We start from the raw sequence: 17,047 nt of genomic DNA on the forward strand, positions 1-17,047 counted from the left end.
CATGTCCTGTCCCATCCCATCTACACTTACCCCCCTCACCTACACTTACCTCCTCCATGTCCTGTCCCATCCCATCTACACTTACCCCCCTCACCTACACTTACCTCCTCCATGTCCTGTCCCATCCCATCTACACTTACCCCCCCCCCACCTACACTTACCTCCTCCATGTCCTGTCCCATCCCATCTACACTGTCCTGTCCCCCCCCCCCACCCCCACCCACCTACACTTACCTCCTCCATGTCCTGTCCCATCCCATCCTCTGGCTGCTGTCATCCTTCCTCTCATTACAGTCATCTTTAATTGCGTAGAGACTAGATGGTTGTCTCCTAGGTCATCTACTTAATTAACAGTAAAAGTGTCTGTGTTGAGTATATCCCACTTCCACTGAGAGCGAGCTGTGTATGAGAAAGATGAGTGTTGAGGTGGTTTTTATTATTTTCACACATCTCACAGTGATGGTAGCCATGAGCTAACCATTAGGCTCATACATCTGGACATCAGCTTGACCTTGGTGAGTGTGAAGCTAATGGAATCAAGATAAAATGTGTTCCTTGTAGCCTTGTCAAAGTTGCAATTTTCTAATTTAGCATTGTACGGTCATATTTTAGACAGTTATTGAAGCAAGCTCAGTTTTGGGTAGCGTCTGTGTGTACTGGGTGTGTCATTGAGTGTTTGTGGGACAGCTGTAACACGTGGAGGTCCAGTGGGAACCCTGTATGTCAGGCTACTTGGGTCCACACACACCTCTGTATAAAGATCCTGTCAGAGACACTGACCCATTCTATCTGACAGGTTTCCAACCCGTCCATAGTCTCAGCCTGGCTCACTGGCTTCCGGAAGCCTCCTCCATAGGTGGACTTTCACACACAAGCCATGTTCACGTAGAGAGACAGTGTTATTTATTCATCTCTGGTGGTTTTATATCCCTGTTTTATTTTGGAAGTGTTCAGTTTCCGCTTGCCTGATAGTGACCTCTGGGCCTGCAGGGCCGGTGATGCATCCACAGTTGATGCAGAGGAAATCTGACATTGATGAGTCTATGGCTGTTCGTCACACAGGGGGATGGCAAGGCTGCTGCTACCACAAGATAAGCTCTCCTTTATACCCAATAAAGCCTCTGTCTCTGTGTGTCTCTCCTACACTCACTGAGGGGAAAATAATGAATGACCCCAGGCCTAACATCCCTTCTAGTCATTTATGTATTTTGTGTTTGTACAGCAGAATTGCTTTTTGGGGGGGATCAAAACAAGTTGTTCGATGCAGTTCTAGTAATGTAATTCTTCTGAAGACTGCAGGAGTTGGGGCTCACACACATCGCACCGAATGTAGATCTAGCATTCGTCTGCAGATCATTCAGCACGCTGTGTTTTAGGGACCTCCGCTGTAGATGTCGGACTGCCTACATTTTTCATGCGATTCTATTTATAATATCTTCAACGTATCTCAATCATTGTCATGTGGTTTATTAAAATTCTATCTCAATGAAAATGATACAACCATAAAAAAGTCACTTCTATTGCCATTTCTAACTATGCAAAAATTGCCTTTATAAAGCCACAAATAAAAACATTGCCGCCTGCAGGTAGAAATATCCAGATAAAAAAAATATATATTTATATCCTTTAAATCACATTGGCTACACATGGCCTGTCTGCAACAAACTTTAAACATGGTATCAACTATTAACTTGGTTCTGGCCCAAAGCTTGCGCTAGTGAACTTGCAACATTGTATAAAATATTCTGGGCCCTCAGTTTGCTGCACCAGTGAGCTCGGTACAGACACAGCTGTAGGCTAAGAAGCAGTGCTCGACTTGGGCTGGAGCTGAGAGCTGTTCCTCTTATAGAATATTAGCTCAAAATGATTGTGGAGCTCCTGCACCTAAATATAAACCATACCGGAACATAAGTCCAGCACTGATAAGAAGCCTATTTTATGACTTTTTCACAGGATTAGGGCATGACATTTTTCCCCACGCTGAGTGGTTATCGAAAGGGAGAGAGCTGGAAAGATTTTTCAAATGCATCGAGGAACTATTGTAATTATCAATGGATGTAAAAACAGGCTTTGTTTGCTTGCTGTTTGAGGTGAAGAAAACATCACTTTGAGAAGCTCCACAGGTCATTCATTCGTGGTGGTGTGTTAAGCCAATCAGGAATACTAGCAGATCCCCAAATTGGCATATTTATATGCCTACATTTGTGCAAAGGCCAGGTAGCCAATAAGCCTACTTCTATGCGTATGCATCCTTACTCAACATTGACAGGAGCGCTCCAAACAAAATACAATGACTAAATTGACAGAACCCGTAAATGGAATTAAACAAACCAAGAGTAGCATAGGTTGTGCACTCTGCAAGCAATGTGTTCACTTCGACAATGAGAACAGGAAGACTGGAATAATATTGAATGCATGAAATTAAATGACCGCAACCAAAGTAACAAACATTGTAGATGAAAAATGATAGGAATTTACCTTAAATGTACTATTGGTAATATACAGTTAATTCAGAAACTATTCAGACCCCTTCCCCCTTTCCACATTTTATTACGTTACAGCCTTATTCTGTGGTAAATTAAATTGTTTGGACATGATTTGGAAAGGCACACACCTGTCTATACAAGGTCCCACAGTTGACAGTGCATGGCAAAGCAAAAACTAAGCTATGAGGTTGAAGGAATTGGACGTAGAGCTCCGAGACAGGATTGTGTTGAGGTACAGATCTGGGGAAGGGTACCAAAACATTTCTGCAGCATTGAAGGTCCCCAAGAACACAGTGGCCTCCGTCATTCTTAAATGGAAGAAGTTTGGAACCACCAAGAAGCCACTCCTCAGTAAAAGGCACATGACAGCCCGCTTGGAGTTTGCCAAAAGGCACATAAAGGACTCTGACCATGAGAAACAAGATTCTCTGGTCTGATGAAACCAAGATTGAACTCTTTGGCCTGAATGCCAAGCTTCACGTCTGGAGGAAACCTAGCACCATCCCTACGGTGAAGCATGGTGGTGGCAGCATCATACTGTGGGGATGTTTTTCAGTGGCAGGGACTGGGGGACTAGTCAGGATTGAGGGAAAGATGAACGGAGCAAAGTACAGAGAGATCCTTTCATGAAAACCTCCTCAAGAGGACTCAGGACCTCACTGGGGCGAATGTTCACCTTCCAACAGGACAATGACCCTAAGCACACAGCCAAGACAATGCAGGAGTGGCTTCGGGACAAGATTCTGAATGTCCTGGAGTGGCCCAGCCAGAGCCCAGACTTGAACCCGATCTAACATCTCTGGAGAGACCTGAAAATAGCTGTGCAGCGACGCTCCCCATCCAACCTGACAGAGCTTGAGAGGAACTGCAGAGAGGAATGGGAGAAACTTCCCAAATACAGGTGTGCCAAGCTTGTAGCGTCATACCCATGAACACTCAAGGCTGTAATTGCTGCCAAAGGTGCTTCAACAAAGTACTGAGTAAAGGGTCTGAATACTTATGTAACTGATATTTCAGGTTTTTATTTTTAATAAATTTGCCAAAAATGCTAAAATTATTTTTGCTTTGTCATTATGGGGTATTGTGTGTAGATTGATGAGGGTGAAAAAACGATTTAATCCACTTTAGAATTAGGCTGTAACGTAACAAAGTGGGAAAAGTCTAGGGGTCTGAATACTTTCTGAATGTACTGTATGTAATGGGGAATTGATGTACACTAACAATCAAACATAAACAATTTGCACAAAATTCTGAATCAATTAATGTGCACAAATTGGCAAGAGAGAGAGCGCATTCTGGAGAGGGAAGTGCATTGTGCATCTGGGCGCATGATCAATCAGTCGTCAGCGTTGGCCATGAAGCATTAACGGTGATATGGTCTCAGCAGAAGTCAGGGAATTCATACTTCTTGCCCTTCACGGAGCAGTGCAGAGCTGTTGTCAAGGAAGTGAGTTTGTTTTTATATAGGATGTACCGCCCCCACCTACCATCAACCAATCATGTCAATGCGGAGCTGTACAGAGCCCTCTGCATTGTTAAACAATTTGGGAGGCGCATTGTGAAGGAGTACAGAGCTCGATTTGGCCTCTGCATGCCTCTGGAGGTTCCGCTGTTGCTTCACACACTCCATATGGAACCTCCAACCACATTTTTGAATCAAGCATACATTGGCTTTTAGTCTAGGCCTCCGCAATCGATTAGTTCACTGAGATGGGCGCAAATATTTAAATATATATTTATTTGTTACTTCTCTACTAAAGCAATCTCTGTCGAGCAACAGCTTAACGACCAAACAATCGATTAATATTGGTCGTTCCTAAAAATAGGTGCGCACTCAGTTCGCAAATTAAGTTCAGAGGTGCTAAACACTCTCGGCCAGCAAAAGCTATTGACGTGTCTGAGCCCTTAGTTTCAGTTTTGAAGATCGTCTGTATGCAGTTTTACGGTGACGCCAATGGGAAGCGTGCTTCTGATTAGAAAACTTTAGGCCTATTTGAATTCAACTCTGTTGTAACTGAATATCTCCAACATAAAAACAACTATTTTTGCTCGTCAAGAATGCAGGTATGAACTGTCATTTTCTAATTAGAAAAAAAAATAATGTTCATGTTGTGAAAAAACTGTACTTGATACATTTGAATTAGAACATTCCCCCTCGCTGCAAATAAAGAATGGTGTTTATGATTTATGCCTCTGAACACTGAATTGAGCCCCCTTGGTCCATGCAGTAGAAACATCCCAATCATCCTACACTGTGTTAGTACCCTACTACCCTTGTTGAATAAGTGATCATGGATGAGCTTGATACACTTTCGTGACAGTCTGTAGTGTTCCTCTGCACACAGATTAAAATGGAGAGGCCTAATGTTTGTATCCCTAAATCAGTTAATTCAATTTGTCTCAATAAATTGACTGAGGCAAAATATAGCCTTGTTTCTTAATTGCTTTCATTTTTTTCATTAGAGCAAGGACTGGGTGTTGGTTGTTTAGGAAATTCGGCAAGGCAATCTTTTCTATTTAAGCATCAATTTATTTGATAATTTATTTAGTTTTTTAATTATGGCTGCTTGATAATAATGCATTTTGGTGATTAATGATGCAGAAGGTAGTCTCTCTTTCATCCTGACATACGCAAAGCTTCAGAACGTTTCAGAGTACATGGTGCTACTGCCCCGTAGGCCCTCCTCTTTCCTTCTCATATGTGTTGCCCCTCCTTTTAATCTCACTCTCTTCTGCTTTCTCCTCTCATTTCTCTCCTTGTTCCCCTTGCTCTCACCATGTTCAATGAATCAATTGACTTGTTATCACCATCAGTTTGGGTTTATACATCCCTCATGGGCTTTTATGGCCTATTGTATGTACAGTTGAAGTCGGAAGTTTACATACCTTAGCCAACTGCATTTCAACTCAGTTTTTCACAATTCCTGACATTTAATCCCGGTAAAAATTCCCCTGTTTTAGGTCAGTTAGGATCACCACTTTATTTTAAGAATGTGAAATGGCAGAATAATAGTAGAGAGTGATTTATTTCAGCTTTTATCACATTCCCAGTGGGTAAGAAGTTTACATACACTCAATTAGTATCTGGTAGCATTGCCTTTAAATTGTTTCACTTGGATCAAACATTTCAGGTAGCCTCCCACAAGCTTCCCACAATAAGTTGGGTGAATTTTGGCCCAATCCTCCTGACAGAGCTGGTGTAACTCAGTCAGGTTTGTAGGCCTCCTTGCTCGCACACGATTTTTCAGTTCCACCCACAACTTTTCTATACGATTGAGGTCGGGGCTTTGTGATGGCCACTCCAATACCTTGACTTTGTTGTCCTTAAAGCCATTTTGCCACAACTTTGGAAGTATGCTTGGGGTCATTGTCCATTTGGAAGACCCATTTGCGACCAAGCTTCAACTTCCTGACTGATGTCTTGAGATGTTGCTTCAATATATCCACATAATTGTCCATCCTCATGATGCCATCTATTTTGTGAAGTGCACTAGTCCCTCCTGCAGCAAAGCACCCCCACAACATGACGCTGCCACTCCCGTGATTCACGGTTGGTATGGTGTTCTTCGGCTTGCAAGCCTCCCCCTTTTTCCTCCAAACATAACGATGGTCATTATGGCCAAACAGTTCTATTTTTGTTTCATCTGACCAGAGGACATTTCTCCCAAAAGTACAATCTTTGTCCTCATGTGCAGTTGCAAACCCCAATCTGTCTTTTTTATGGAGCAGTGGCTTCTTCCTTGCTGAGCGGCCTTTCAGGTTATGTCGATATATGACTCGTTTTACTATGGATATAGATACTTTAGTACCTGTTTCCTCCAGCATCTTCACAAGGTCCTTTGCTGTTGTTCTGGGATGGATTTGCACTTTTTGCACCAAAGTATGTTCATCTTTCGGAGACAGAACGCGTCTCCTTCCTGAGCGGTATGACGGCTGCGTGGTGCCATGGTGTTTATACTTGCGTACTTTTGTTTGTACAGATGAACTTGGTACCTGCAGGTGTTTGGAAATTGCTCCCAAGTATGACTTGTGGAGGTCTACAATTTTTTTTCTGAGGTCTTGGCTGATTTCTTTTGATTTTCCCATGATGTCAAGCAAAGAGGCACTGAGTTTGAAGGTAGGCCTTGATATACATCCACAGGTACACCTCCAATTGACTCAAATGATGTCAATTAGCCTATCAGAAGCTTCTAAAGCCATTACATACTTTTTGGGAATTTTCTAAGCTGTTTAAAGGCACAGTCAACTTAGTGTATGTAAACTTCTGACCCACTGGAATTGTGATACAGTGAAATAATCTGTTTGTAAACAATTGTTGGAAAACGACTTGTGACTTGTGTCATGCACAAAGTAGATGTCCTAACCGACTTGCCAAAACTGTAGTTTGTTAACAAGAAATTTGTGTAGTGTTTTGAAAAACGGGTTTTAATTACTCCAACCTAAGTGTATGTAAACTTCCGACTTCAACTGTGTACAATTCATAGGCTATCCACCAAAACCCTCATTGTACCAGCCAAACCATTGTCCATGTTTTGGGCCTGTTTTGTGCTCAGTCCCTGCCCATGTCTGGCTGTATCGAATTCCTCTGTTCTCCATTCCTCAGCTAATGTCATTGAGCATTAATGTGAGGAACTCCAGATTGTGTCTGATCCGCACCGCAGACGATCAATAGATGCATTTTTGGCCTTATCTCATTTTGAGTCAAATACAATTGTATTTTATTTGTCACATGCACCGAATACAACAGTGAAATGCTTACTTACAAGCCCTTAACCAACAATGCAGTTTTAAGAAAATACCCCTCAAAAAGTAAGAGTTAAGAGTAACAAATGATTAATGAGCAGCAGTAAATGACAATAGCGAGGCTATATACAGGGGGTCCCGGTACACAGAGTCAATGTGCTGGGGCACCGGTGTCGAGGTAATTGAGGTAATACAGTGGGGCAAAAAAGTATTTAGTCAGCCACCAATTGTGCAAGTTCTCCCACTTAAAAAGATGAGAGAGGCCTGTAATTTTCATCATAGGTACACTTCAACTATGACAGACAAAATGAGAAAAAAAATCCAGAAAATCACATTGTAGGATTTTTAATGAATTTATTTGCAAATGATGGTGGAAAATAAGTATTTGGTCAAAAACAAAAGTTTATCTTAGTACTTTGTTATATACCCTTTGTTGGCAATGACAGAGGTCAAACGTTTTCTGTAAGTCTTCACAAGGTTTTCACACACTGTTGCTGGTATTTTGGCCCATTCCTCCATGCAGATATCCTCTAGAGCAGTGATGTTTTGGGGATGTTGCTGGGCAATACGGACTTTCAATTCCCTCCAAAGATTTTCTATGGGGTTGAGATCTGGAGACTGGCTAGGCCACTCCAGGACCTTGAAATTCTTCTTACAAAGCCACTCCTTCGTTGCCCGGGCGGTGTGTTTGGGATCATTGTTATTCTGAAAGACCCAGCCACGTTTCATCTTCAATCCCCTTGCTGATGGAATGAGGTTTTCACTCAAAATCTCACGATACATGGCCCCATTCATTCTTTCCTTTACACGGATCAGTCATCCTGGTCCCTTTGCAGAAAAACAGCCCCAAAGCATGATGTTTCCACCCCCATGCTTCACAGTAGGTATGGTGTTCTTTGGATGCAACTCAGCATTCTTTGTCCTCCAAACACGACGAGTTGAGTTTTCATCTGACCATGTGACATTCTCCCAATCTTCTTCTGGATCATCCAAATGCTCTCTAGCAAACTTCAGACGGGCCTGGACATGTACTGGCTTAAGCAGGGGGACACGTTTGGCACTGCAGGATTTGAGTCCCTGGCGGCGTAGTGTGTTACTGATGGTAGGCTTTGTTACTTTGGTCCCAGCTCTCTGCAGGTCACTCGCTAGGTTCCCCCGTGTGGTTCTGGGATTTTTGCTCACCTTTCTTTTGATCATTTGGACCCCATGGGGTGAGATCTTGCGTGGAGCCCCAGATCGAGGGAGATTATCAGTGGTCTTGTATGTCCTACATTTCCTAATAATTGCTCCCACAGTTGATTTCTTCAAACCAAGCTGCTTACCTACTGCAGATTCAGTCTTCCCAGCCTGGTGCAGGTCTACAATTTTGTTTCTGGTGTCCTTTGACAGCTCTTTGGTCTTGGCCAAAGTGGAGTTTGGAGTGTGACTGTTTGAGGTTGTGGACAGGGGTCTTTTATACTGATAACAAGTTCAAACAGGTGCCATTAATACAGGTAACGAGTGGAGGACAGAGGAGCCTCTTAAAGAAGAAGTTACAGGTCTGTGAGAGCCAGAAACATTGCTTGTAGGTGACCAAATACTTATTTTCCACCATAATTTGCAAATAAAATCATTAAAAATCCTACAATGTGATTTTCTGGATTTTTTTCCTAATTTTGTCTGTCATAGTTGAAGTGTACCTATGATGAAAATTACAGGCCTCTCTCATCTTTTTAAGTGGGAGAACTTGCACAATTGGTGGCTGACTAAATACTTTTTTGCCCCACTGTATGTACATGTAGGTGGAGTTATTAAAGTGACCATGCATAGATAATGACAGAGAGTAGCGGCAGGGGGGGGTGTTGATTAGATGTTCAGGAGTCTTATGGCTTGGGGTAGAAGCTATTTAGGAACCTCTTGGACCTAGACATGGCACTCCGGTACTGCGTGCAGTAGCAGAGAGAGCAGTTTATGACTAGGGTGGCTGGAATCTTTGTCAATTTTTAAGGTCTTCCTCTGACACGGCCTGGTATAGAGGTCCTGGATGGCAGGAAGCTTGGCCCTAGTGATGTACTGGGCCATACGCACTACCCTCTGTAGTGCCTTGCTGATCACGTTGATTGAGAGGTTGTTGTCCTTGCACAACACAGCCAGGTCCCTGACCTCTTCCCTATAGGCTGTCTTATCGTTGTCGGTGATCAGGCTTACTGCTGTTGTCATCAGCAAACTTAATGTTGTTGGAGTCGTGCCTGGCCGTGCAGTCATGAGTGAACAGGGATCACTGGAGGGGACTGAACACGCACCCCTGAGGGGGCCCCGTGTTGAGGATCAGTGTGGTGGATGTGATTTTACCCACCCTTACCACCTGGGGGTGGCCCGTCAGGAAGTCCAGGATCCAGTTGCAAAGGAAGGTGTTTAGTCCCAGAGTCCTTAGCTTAGTGATGAGCTTTGAGGGCACTATGGTGTTGAACACTGAGCTGTAGTCAATGAATAGTATTCTCACATAAGTGTTCCTTTTGTCCAGGTGTGAAAGGGCAGTGTGGAGTGCAATAGAGATTGCATCATCTGTGGATCTGTTGGTGCGTTATGCAAATTGGAGTGGGTCCAGGGTGTCTGGGATGATGGTGTTGTGAGCCATGACCAGCCTGTCAAAGCATTTCATGGCTACAGACGTGAGTGCTATGGGTCAGTAGTCATTTAGGCAGCTTACCTTAGGTTTCTTGGGCACAGGGACTATGGTGGTCTGCTTGAAACATGTTAGCATTACAGACTCAGACAGAGAAAGGTTGAAAATGTCGGTGAAGACACTTGCCAGTTGGTCAGCGCATGCTCGGAGTTGGGAATAACCCTGTTTTTTTGTTCTCACATTCTCAGTACATCCTATTGAGGCTCATCATCAGTGTCACTTATGAGTATGAGGGAAAGCAACAGCCCAGCGATGAACAGCCTTGGCAGAGCCCACTTAGATCTCTGAGATCAGTGGGCCCGTGCTGTCAGTAGTGGATCATAGTTTATGTGTTCGCCACCATACCGTCACACTCCTCCTGTTGCTGTATAACATCCCTCCACTGAGTGCCAGTGGCCAGCTGGGAGAGACACTGTCGCTTCAGTGTTCATCACACGTTGACCCAATCTCCCAGCTCACACCCATCAGTCACTACAGGGCCGCAACCACAGACCTGCTCTCACTGGCCTCTGAATAATGGTTCCAGTCGTACAGTCACTCCGAACGGACAAACCCTTTCCCTCTCTGAATCACAGATTAAAATATGTGAATGTTTGGTTTGTAGCAGTCATCCATCTTGTTAGCCTATCCATTCGCTTGTGCACATGCTGATTTTTCCTTTCGAGATGCCAATATCCTGTCAAGCAGTCTTCCATAAATGAATAAACACATTCTAAAAGATGGTATCACGCTCCTCTGTACCTGTATAAATCAGTAGAGCCGCATCCACCCAACCTCTCTTGTTTTCCCTTTTCTTTCGAAGGAAGTTGAAAGGAAACCGGTGACCTCAGTTGAATTGTTATTTCATGTATTTTATCATTTATCCTCATTAGTCAGAAATGAGCCGGAATGGAATCCTATCTCCCCAATCCCCACCCATGTAGGTTTTTCCATGTGAAATCTGTCCGGAATGAAGATTAACATCTGAAACAAATGGTTGGGGATCTTGGGACTGTGGGGATTGGGAATAGTAATCCTTGTTCTGCTGTTTTGATGGTGGGTGGATTACAGTGTTCCAGGCTGCATGACCACATGGCATTCTCATGACCATGACCGTAGAGAATTCACCATGAGTGGTCTCTGGCTTCCGGGTTTTCATCCATTAACCCCCTCCGCCTCCACCCAAACACCAGAAATAACACTACTAGTATATTTCATGATCACACACCATCTCTCAGCTCTATAACCAAACTGAGAGGGCACTTTCAACAAAAGCACCAAACCCAGAAAGTCTTCTTCTCCAGCACTTTGGTGACTCTAGTCCCATGGTGATTGAACTGACAGGTGAGTCATTCCCAGCACTCCAGTGAATGAGCTCTCCTCCCCACCATGCACAGGAGGTGGCCTGCTCGGCTGGGGAGCTCATTACTGTAGCCACATGGCTGTCTGGAGTGGGATGGCCTGCTGGAGATACCTACTGTGTGAAGAGGAAGAGAGAGAGAGATGGAAAAGAGAGATGGAGAATGTGAAAGAGGAGGCGGCAGGAGATCTCCAGGCCCTCTGGTCCTGACATTGGGACATGATGAGAAACGGATGGTGTCCTTTGAGCCTTCTCTTTTTCTGGGTCACCATCAATGTTCCATAATTTCTTTCGGCACTGAGCAAATTCTTAGGTCTGCTGAGTACAAACATGAACCTTGTAGAAATTCTGTGCAACTTCCGGCGCTTTTACTGTAAACACTGGCTCTACCCGCTTTTTAAGTTACGTGGCAAAGTAGACGACTGTGGCTATTTGATCATAATGCAGGCCCTACAAGAGTGGCCTACCATCAAAAACAATGGAGAAATGCATCCCATAACATTTGAACATGGAAATAGCTATTGAAAGCTGTTCTATGATACAGCCTACAGTAGCAGCCATTGCGGTGTTCATTGTAAGCCTGACATTAACCTGTTTAGCCACTTGTCCTTCAGACATTGAGGTAACTGAAAATGTAGTTGTATTGTGCTTAATGCAAGAAACCACTTTACAAAATAAAATGTATTATTATCCCCATACATTATTATAACGAATAATCAGATAAAACTGTATGCTACCCTCACTATTGGCTTCTTAGCTTGTACAAGCCTGTCTTAAAATACAACACTGCCCCTTCAAGACATAAACAGCTCTTTACCTGACTCGCTTTTCTAAATGGCCAGAAATGTACACGTTTGGGGCAAACAAACTAGTAAAGATGAGTGAAGTTCACCTTTGTGCGTCTCTGTGCAGGCTGGCAATTGTGGGCGGCAGCCCTGGGGAGCTGCGTGTAGGAACATTGGTCACAATCTAAATTAAGGGTCTGTGTGTAGTGTCAGAATTGTGGTTAAAACACTATTTTACTGTGTATCCACCTGGCAACAAACCACATATTGACTAATTATTATGGCAAAAACAGAACTACTACACGTTCTCCTGTCATTGTTATCAGATAGGATATTGTCCCTAGGGGTCTGTTTGCTTGTTTCTTCCTTCCAGAAGTGCTCTAATGGTCTGTGGAGAGAGTGTGTACTCTTTCAGCCGGGGTAATAGAATAAGTCAGTGTTTGTATCCGTCGTCAGCCTGGTCACTTTTGCAGTTTTCATCTCTGACTTATTGTTTATTGCATTTCACTCAAGTGTGTGATTGTGGCAGATTTGGTGTTGCTCACCGTTGTCTGATATTGAGGCAAGAAATGGCTGATGCTAAAGAATGTCATTGTCGTCAAAAATGAAACACTCCTAGTCATGATTGAGGGTGTCACTCTGCCGGAACAAAATCATCAGCACACCGCGAAGAGAGGGAAGGAAAATAATGTTTTCTCCATGACAGGGTTTGTTCTCACTATGGATACTTTTATTGCATAAGTTTGAAACGTAAGCACTCTGGGTCAGGAAAGAACATGCATAGACAAAAATCTATTTCAGTGCAGCGCAGGGAAGAGTGAGATTAACAAATCAGTAGAGCGTCTTGAACGTAGAATTAAATGCATCGAAACCAAGTGCCAGTCAATCTTCCTAAGACATTGAACTCTACCTATATTGTCTATGTTTTTCCCTCTTGCATACTTGGCAGGGAGTGCTTTGCTTCCTGTGTCTCCTTGACAGTCCTAAATAAGTCCACCTGAGTGCTTGGCTGGCCCGTGGGCACTGACTCCGTCTGCACCAAACCTTATTAATAGCAGAACCGCCTTTCAAATGAAAGATCACTGAACACAGATGGCGCTGAGGGCTAGGGATTTGAAAGGACATGTTTTCACTGTCATTGGTTCTGAGGATGATAATAGCTGGCCCAAAATGGACTTGAATTGAATCACAATCCCAACCGCTTTATTAGAGATGTTGTCCTCAAGTCTCAGTCAGAAGCCATGAATGAGCCAGCCTTTGATTAGTGAAGTCTGATATTATCCCCATGCCTTTATAATTTTTCCTGTCACAACAATTACTGTGTGTGTGTGTGTGTGTGTGTGTGTGTGTGTGTGTGTGTGTGTGTGTGTGTGTACACACACACAGTTGAAGTCGCAAGTTTACATACACCTTCGCCACATGCATTTAAACTCAGTTTTTCACAATTCCTGACATTTAATCCTAGTAAAAATGTCCTGTCTTAGGTCAGTTAGGATCACCACTTTATTTTAAGCATGAGAAATGTCAGAATAATAGTAGAGAATGGTTTATTTCAGCTTTTATTTCTTTCATCACATTCCCAGTGGGTCAGACATTTACATACACTCAATTAGTATTTGGTAGCATTGCCTTTAAATTGTTTAACTTTCCACAAGCTTGCCACAATAAGTTGGGTGAATCTTGGCCCATTCCTCTTGACAGAGCTGGTGTAACTGAGTCAGGTTTGTAGGCCTCCTTGCTCTAAAAACGTCAGTCTACGGCTCTGAATTTGCAGCTTTTATTTTAATGAGGTTTCTTTTGGCCTTTTCACTTGTCCCTGTCTCTAGGCTCCTTCTCCGTCCTATAGTAAGATGGTGCAGAGTGTGTAGTTATAGGTTCTGAAGAGAGTGACTGGGAAAGTGTTATCTCTTGCAGCAGTGCCTCTTGTCGCTCTGTTCCTCTGTCTGTCTCTCTCTCTCTCTCTCTGCGCCCCCCCTGTGCCCTCCTGCTCCTAAGGCCCTGCCAACACTGGGTCTGAGTCACCCTACAGCACATGGCACCTGATGCCCTCTCCCCTTGCCCACACTCCCTCTGTTCCTCTCCTCCCCATACTGTACACAAGCCATGCCTCTCTTGCCTCCAGCCCTGCCCCTCTGCCAGCCTTCCCTTCCGGTCCTGGCTTTGGCATTGCTTGCCAGTGTGATGCCATCCCATTCCCCATCCTATTTGTCATTACCATCACAAAACCTTGTTGGCAAAATGGTTTCTTTCTTCTCTGCTCTCTCTGTCAGAGATGAAAGGCTCTCTCCAACTTTCTGTAAGTCAATGCTGGCCTTCACCGACAAAGCCTTATCAAGATACAGCACAGAGCTGTTTTTGCTGTTCGTATTCTTTATCCATTTGAATTGTTTTGTGTTTTTGTGTTGCTTCCTCTGGCTGTTGTGCTGTGGTTAAGTGTAGTCCAGTGTCCTGAGGCCTTATTGTCTGGCTGTGGTGGTGGGAGGTTGTAATTGGTTAGAGGAGGGGTCTTGATTCATGTGTGGTGCTGACTGCACAAGAAGGGTGAAATTCATCAGCCACCCCACAGACACTATGCCTCCCCACTCGTATTATTATTTTTTTATAAACAAGATCCGTTTTAAAATTATAACTTTGTTTCTTTTCTCTTTCATGAGATAGACAGAAGTTTGCATCATCTTTTGTTTTCTTACTTTTTAGTTTGCTTTAAAAAATATATTTCTTTCATAGCAGACCCACTCAGCTCTCCCCTCCAGCCACATGCGCACTACTGCCTTAATACCAGGCCATCACCAGAGTCTCATCCACAGAACTATCTCCTCTTCTGTAGAGACCATATGTTGCCTCCAGCTATGGCAGTGTAAAGGTCCCGTTCTAACATGCTCTTCACGTTCATGGAGAATCTCTGTTTATATGGGTCTTTGTCCGGTCCAGTAGACTCTCTCTCTCTCTCTCCAATGTAAAGCCTTGAGGGCCCTTTTTATTTTACCTTTATTTAACTCGGCAAGTCAGGTAACACTTTTATTTACAATGACGGCCTAGGAACAGTGGGTTAACTGCCTTGTTCAGGGGCAGAACGGCAGATTTTTACCTTGTCAGCTCAGGGATTCGATCTTGCATCCTTTCGGTTACTAGTCCAACGCTCTTACCACTAGGCTACCTGTCTCCCTATTCTTGAAAAGCACATATTCCCCACCTCTGAGATGGCATATACCATGTCTTCTCAGGCCAAGAGTGGTAGCAGTCCATCACTTGGTGGCAGATGGATGGGAGGTATCATCAGGCCTGTGATGGACTGTTGTCTGGCTGGAGGATGAAGTATGGCACGTTAGACTGTCTCATACCACAGGTACAGAGACAGACCCAGACACCACTGACCATTCAGCGCTGAAATATGTCTCACTGTCACTCAACCGTTAACGACTTAACCTTCTTTAGGACACTCCACACTTTCCATAATACCTCCTCCATTACACATTAATGACTATTGCAAATTTATGTCCATCGCTCCAAGATGTAGTACATTTTCTGGAATTCTGCACTGATTTGTAGTAGTCACCCGTAGCTGGTATTAAGTGCTATTCAGCACTTTCATCTCCTGACACCTGGGATTCACAATTCTCCTCCATAATTCTGGAAATAATAAAGTTTTAAATGAGTCTGGTCCCACCTATCCCACCCTTCCCTGTCAGCTGGTCCTTGGTATTAGCATTCAGCCAGCACTGTACCCTTCCCTGTCCCCAGTGGATGGCCTCCTTGTGCAGGTAGACGCTGTCTACATTCTCTGTCCTGTCTCACACTTATTTCACCAACACTGACCTCTGTGTCCTGCCCTCACAACCCATGGGCCCACCCTGTAAATACAGCACAGAGTGAGGGTGGAATTAGGGAGGTTCATGGAAGGGGTCAGAGGTCCTGGAGATGGAGAGTGACTGGAGCAGATCGGTTTTCTGAGTGGAACATTTCTCCATCTATCTTTCTGTCTTTCTGTCCCCACTTTGGTGTCCTGATTGAGCTCTCACCCCCAGGCCCTGTTAGAGATTATTGTGTCTGACTGTGTGAGTTCTACCCTGCAGGCTCCTCTTCAGATGACATGCCACTGAAGTGACTGGCCTTGAGATCACACGTCACTCAACCTCCGTTATCAGACATGGGATTGTCAGAGAGAATGGGATAGATGGGGAATAGAGAGAGGGGGCTGAAGCCACTGATGATTGCAACTCTCGATAAGACCCATCTTTGTTATGAGGCAATCGGTACTATGATGGCTTCATAGGATTTCAACTTAAACATTTTTATTTTGGGGTTTGAGGTATATTGGGTGGAAAGGGAATAAATAGCCTCATGTTCTCATGAAAACAGAGTTTTATCTCTTTTCATCTTGGAAAAATCCAATTGTACCATTGGTCATTTATTTCCCATGCTGTGGACCTAGAAAAGCATAAATGTGGAAGTATAAACACAACCCAAACACACACTGGTTTGTGAATATGTTGTATAAAGTGATTTCCAATGTGTTTTAAGATGATCTCTCCCTCTCTACAGAGCATCTTCACCTTGATGTTGGGCCCTTTCGTCTTCTTCGATGCTCAGAAGACTAAATACCTCCAGATCCTCACCTCACTCATGCGCTGGATCGGTAAGAGTAACCTATCTTACCTTAAGGTATACAAACACCATAGGCTGATAAAGGTTGCTCTGGACAGACTCAAGGCATGCATCTTCAAATAATCACATTAAATGTGATCCTCAATTTATTTTGTAGGTAGAGCAATTCAAGCTGTGAAATTCGCAGGAACTTTATCGAAACGGTAAATCTGTCATGGGTATTTATTTAGGAAGTGCTTTAATGTGCATTATCTCCAAGTTTGTTTGCATGATGGAGGGTGTGTCATTCCTTCGATTAAATATCACACTCCATTATCCCCGGGTCACGGTCTCACGCCTTCTCCCAGATTGCTCTTTGTCACTGTTGCAAATGTTTAGGAAAAAAACACTTTATTCTACCTGGCTGACGTTCTGAACCTTGGTG

The 17,047-nt window shown here is 43.7% G+C and overlaps 1 protein-coding gene across 2 annotated transcripts in view; it reads left to right on the plus strand.

The window, feature by feature from the left end:
- The window catches only part of LOC112258884 (transmembrane protein 104-like), a 79,194-nt gene that overhangs the window by 43,452 nt on the left and 18,695 nt on the right, over nt 1–17,047 (plus strand). For both annotated transcript variants that reach the window (XM_024433526.2, XM_024433527.2), the window contains one exon: nt 16,561–16,654. In XM_024433526.2, the coding sequence (XP_024289294.2) occupies nt 16,561–16,654 (94 nt within the window). The remainder of the gene's footprint in view (nt 1–16,560; nt 16,655–17,047) is intronic.

This window comes from Oncorhynchus tshawytscha, linkage group LG09 (genome assembly GCF_018296145.1).
Source record: "Oncorhynchus tshawytscha isolate Ot180627B linkage group LG09, Otsh_v2.0, whole genome shotgun sequence".
In the NCBI taxonomy this organism is placed as follows: Eukaryota; Metazoa; Chordata; class Actinopteri; order Salmoniformes; family Salmonidae; genus Oncorhynchus; species Oncorhynchus tshawytscha.